The 4,881-nt window shown below is 42.1% G+C and overlaps 1 protein-coding gene across 1 annotated transcript; it reads right to left on the bottom strand.

Moving 5' to 3' along the window:
• Positions 1 to 4,065, bottom strand: LOC132185902 (bHLH transcription factor RHL1). Its single transcript, XM_059599715.2, has 7 exons — positions 3,251 to 4,065; positions 3,060 to 3,161; positions 2,825 to 2,983; positions 2,510 to 2,575; positions 1,736 to 1,801; positions 1,455 to 1,523; positions 1 to 826 (listed from the first exon to the last, which is right to left on the bottom strand). Exons 1-7 carry the CDS (start codon positions 3,818 to 3,820, stop codon positions 434 to 436), a joined length of 1,425 nt encoding a protein of 474 aa, XP_059455698.2. The 5' UTR covers positions 3,821 to 4,065; the 3' UTR covers positions 1 to 433.
• Positions 4,066 to 4,881: the final 816 nt, after the last annotated feature.

The following is a 4,881-nucleotide window of genomic DNA, read 5'->3' as shown; positions in this document are numbered from 1 at the left end:
TGATAATAACATCTTAACAGCGTATATAAAAAACGCTTCCATTAGAAGTACTTAATATATAAGAACATGATACGTGATAGAGCCAAATGGCATTGGAAAAATAAAAAAATAAAAAGGAAACAACCAAAGCAAAATAAAATAAAATTAAGAAAACCTAAACCAACAACTAAAAAAGAAAAAAGCAAAGGGGGACATCTGGGGATTTTGTTTGTCGTTCGAGGTGGTGGTGGGTGGTTGTGGTGTTGGTGTCGAAGTTAGAGCTTTAGCCAAAGTCTACGGAAATACGGCGTCGTTAAGCAACTCTATAGCCAAGCCCCGAGGCATTATTTTCGTAGACTTCTTTCGGTTCTTTCTTTCTTTCTTTTCTTCTGTCTTCTCTAAAAAAAAGTGCTTTTTAAAGCGAACCCAAAAAAAGTCAGTCAACGCCGTGAAATCACGGCTTGGAAACGGAGGTGGCGTCCTTAACGGAAGCCTCGCCCCCGCCGTTACCCATAGTGGCTGACTGGACGGTCAACACGGACATGCTGGGCGAGGAGGGCCCCTCACCGTTGGATTGCACTAGTGGGTTGTTGTTGTTGTTGGTGGTGGCGCCGTTGATCATGGGGTTCCTGGAGTGACACGTGGCAGTGGAAATGGCGGTGGCGAGCGAGATGGGCATGAGGCAAAGGCCTTTCCCTTGCAGGTACTGCATGGCGGAGCCCATGTCCTCCTCCATGAGCTTGGCCACTTGGTGCTCGGTGACGGTGAGGCTGTCGTTAGACGACGCAGTTTGGTTGCCATTTGAGGTGCGAGCCATGGCCCCAGCTTGAATACAGTCACCACCACCCTACAAAGACAAGAAAAAAACGTTGTGAATGATTGCACGGAGGGACAGAGTTTGGAGAAAAAGAAAGGAAAACTAAATGTGAAAAGTTTTGCGAGGGGAATCTCAGAAAGTGGGCACGCGTGCTGCTTTTGCTTTGTCGTTTTGTGGTGATTGAGAATGTGAGAGAGAGAGAGAGACAGTCCTTCATCTCTTACTGATGTGGGGCTAAATTAATCATAGTTAATGGGTGCTACCCTTAACTATATTTTCAGCATTTTATTCATTCTATTTTTTCCTATTATGGAAAGCAACTCATTTTTTTTTTTTTTTTTTTGATGCTAATTTTAAAAAAAATTCTTCTAAACTGGGTTGAACGATCTCATATATGTTCTTAGAACGTGTGGTTTTCACAAAGTAATATTTTTCTTCACACTTAATTTTTCTTTTGTTTTATTTTTAAATAATTAAAATAAAAAGTTACTTAAAACACGCTAGATCAACGCACTCTTTCTTTTGTCCATAGCAGAAAATTAATGTGCCCAAATTAGAGAAAAACTTTTTGTGCTTTTGGTTATCGGTGACATGATGGGAACTTAACTTACACAGCATTATTGATCGATTTCTATAATAATAACGGGTTTTGAAATACCTCAGGTGACATATCAGCAACAAGGGGAGCAACAGCAGCTGCACCTCCCAATCTGCTCATGCTCAGAACCTGTGGAAACAAATATATAAAAGAGGGGAGCAATCAGCAATGGAATTCTAGTTTCAGAACCCCCCATACATACAACTTAATATAAACAATTATCAACATCTCATAAAACAATGTCAACCCCAAGGGGAATCCTTCCCATTTATTAAACAAACAGCAGTACAGAATAAACAAGAGAAACAGAAGGAGAGAGAGAGAGAGAGAGAAGCCTTTACTTTGACTTGAAGCTGGAGGAATTTTACGTAGTCTATGATCTCATCCAGCATTGAAGCCTTGTCTGTCTATCATTCCAAAACCCCAGATCATTAACTTTAGCCACTCATTTATATTATCATATCAAATATATATTTAACAAACCAAATAACCCCTTCCCAGATCAGACAAGCCCTCAATTATCCAATATTATATATCATACCACAAACAAGTACCAACTAGGGTTTGGGAACAACTAATTAAGTACCAACACCAAGTTACTCATCAAGATCCTCCCCATTTTAATTGAAACAAAAATGATTTGTTTGGTAGTTTATATTGAATCGTAAAAATGTTACCATGAACGCTACCCGTAAACTAAACACGAACTTAATACAAAATTAATGAATTGGGGTTGATCCGAACATGATACGCGACATTTAATTAAAGAATAATCTTATTTTTATATCTCATTAAGATGAAAACTCAAAGTCTAACGCCTTAACTTGACCCATTGAAGTTGTTGCATAAGGGGTAAAAAAAAAATACTATGCATTTATTTCACTATCAAAACCTCTCACACAGTGCTGCTCTATGCCAAACTGAGAGTTACAGGGGGGAAATAACCAAAATGGCCCTACAAAATCGTAAGAAATATTCCATGGACTTTCACTCTCACCGCCGGTTACGGGGCTCATTATCAGCATTTCTTTAATTAATCACCACACTAATGACATAATTAAAAGAAATTGAATTAAATTAAGAGAGAATTATTATTTATTTATTTTTGTTTGTACCTTGTTGGCATTGGGAACGAGTTCCTGCAGGGCTTTCATTCTCTCTGCGATTCTCTCCCTCCGTAACTGCCACATACCAAAACCACCCACAACAATTTCAGAGAGAATAAGAAACGAACAAAACCCAACATCAGTTTCCCTTTGGTTGCTTTGAAAACGTAAGAAAACTCACAAAAAAAGACAAAAAAAAAAAAACGAGGAACCAAAATAGAACATAACCCAGGTCTCAATTATTGGTCTTGTTCATTTTCTGGGAAACCAAACAGGGTGGGTGAGAAAGCAAAAGGAGAATCCAAAAAGTCAGAGGAACCGTACTCTTTCGGCGATGCTGTGTGGGTCAGTGGCTTGTCCTCGACGAGCCCTCACCCTTTGCCTGGGCTGACCCGGTGCACTCCCGGCCGAGCCACTCGCTGGACCTTGGTTCATCACAGCGCCACCCGGAGCCCCGTAGTTCTGCCCCTGAACCGGTCCACCCTGTGAAATTAACCAAATTAAGGAAAAGAAGAATAAAAACCCAAAAAAAAAATCGAATAAGTCAAATTAGACGTACCTGAGGGTGGTGAAAATGCTGAGGCTGGTTCTGAGTCTGACCCGACCCGTGAATAGATCCAGCGAACCCGTTATACAGAGCTTGAACCGAACCCTCGCCACCCTGCGAAACAAAGAAAATCACCCTCATAATTCACAATTATTTCCATTAATACCTCTCACAAACGGTTTTTCTCTGCGAAAGTAACTCACAGGATTGGGAGCTTTGAAAGGCGAGGACCCATCAACGACGTCGTCTGAACCCCCAAGAGACAGGGGCATGGGAATCATCCCGGAGTCTCCGGCGCCGGCGCCGGCGACGCCACGGGACATCAAGAGCTGGTGCTGGAGCATCATCGCAGCCGCGGCCGCAGCCGTGGCAGAGGGAGACTGCGGGGACTTGGGGGGCCCGCTAATCTGGTGGTTGCGGAGCTTGGAGGCGAGGGTGGCTGAGTCGTCGAAGTGGAAAGCGACATTGTTGTCGGGGTTAGACGGCGGCGTTTCGTCGGAGAGGTCGCGGGGCTTGAGGTCCCAGGAGGGGGTCTTGGTGGGGTTGAGGTCCCAGGAAGGAGGAGGCATGGTGGAGAACATTTGCTCGAGAAAGTCGTCGTGGGTGGTGGGGTCGTAGTGGTGGTGAATCTGGGAGCTCTGGATCTGTTGCGACGGTTGCTGCTGCTGTTGTAGGTGGTGGTGGTGGTGATGATTGTGAAGGTCTTGGAGGGAGATTTGAGGTGGGTTCAGGAGGGAGTTCATTCCTTGCATTTCTCTGCTGCACGGTTGCATATCTTCCTCACCAAGAATCAAATTATTTGAGAACAAGAAAGAAAGAGAAAGAGAAAGAGAAAGAGGAGAATGAGAGAGAGTTTAGTTGAATGGTAAGTGAAGGAAACAGAGGGATGGCATTTGAGAGGTGATCAAGCTCTGTGTGTCGCTGTGTTTCTCTTTCTCTTGCTCTGTCTCTCTCTGTTGGATGTTATGTTGGGGATATATAAATAGTTGAGCTTCTTTGTTTGGTGCTTTCTGATTTGCTAGGTTTTGTTTCTCTCTCTCTCTCTCTCTCTAGGTGGGGGGGGGGGGGGGGGGGGGGGTGTTGGGGTATTTGGTCATCCTATGGTTGAACGAATGAGGATTGCTCTGTTCATAAGCGCGTGGACTTCCAATAAACATGCTTAGGGTTTAAAGCTTCTGTGAACTCATGGGTCTAACGTGTTTGACTAACGACTGAGATCAACAGTATAACACGCATCCACTTCATGCTCCACACGTGTTGTTTCCACCGTCACATGATAGTTCACATTTTTTGTGGGTTATTGTTAGAATTGGTGTTTCTTCCTCGTCGATGAACTCCGTTCGATTTTTGGCAGTATCGCCCCTCTACAATCGTTTCACTGTAGTTGTTGCAATCACCTTTTGGAGCTCCTTATCGAGCCTCTTTGCCACTTGTTATTGCCTTGAGCGACCCTTAAAAAGGTTCAAATCGGTAATAATGGTCATTTTGGAATCATCAATGGATTTATTAGCTACTATTTGTTACTCTTTAGGTATTGTCTTTTTCGTTTGAGTTTTATTGTTATAGTGCCTACCCTATTATGGTTGTACAATTGTAACCCTTTTCTTGTTTATTGAATAGACAAAATAAATTTAATGTCTAACACTCCATCCTCTTAAGAACACTCACAATGGATGAACCAAATGTTATTTTTATCTTAAATGCTAATCAAATTTGTAAAAAAACTCCGACATTGGATTAGAAAAAAAAAATGCATTTTTTATTGGATTAGCAAAAAAAAAATGTTAAATGTAGTACCACTTTTTATAGGAGCCATTTTATTTTTTTATTATTT

Source organism: Corylus avellana, chromosome 7 (genome assembly GCF_965113065.1).
Source record: "Corylus avellana chromosome 7, dhCorAvel1.hap1.2, whole genome shotgun sequence".
In the NCBI taxonomy this organism is placed as follows: Eukaryota; Viridiplantae; Streptophyta; class Magnoliopsida; order Fagales; family Betulaceae; genus Corylus; species Corylus avellana.
This window is presented reverse-complemented; position numbering and strand designations above follow the sequence as displayed.

Coding starts and splice junctions, on each gene's coding strand:
- LOC132185902 (XM_059599715.2), bottom strand. CDS start 3,820: ATGCAACCGTGCAGCAGAGAAATGCAAGGAATGAACTCCCTCCTGAAC. Junction 2,984..3,059: donor AGCATTTTCACCACCCTCAG/GTACGTCTAATT, acceptor TTAATTTCACAG/GGTGGACCGGTTCAGGGGCA. Junction 1,524..1,735: donor TCCTCCAGCTTCAAGTCAAA/GTAAAGGCTTCT, acceptor TTGTTTCCACAG/GTTCTGAGCATGAGCAGATT.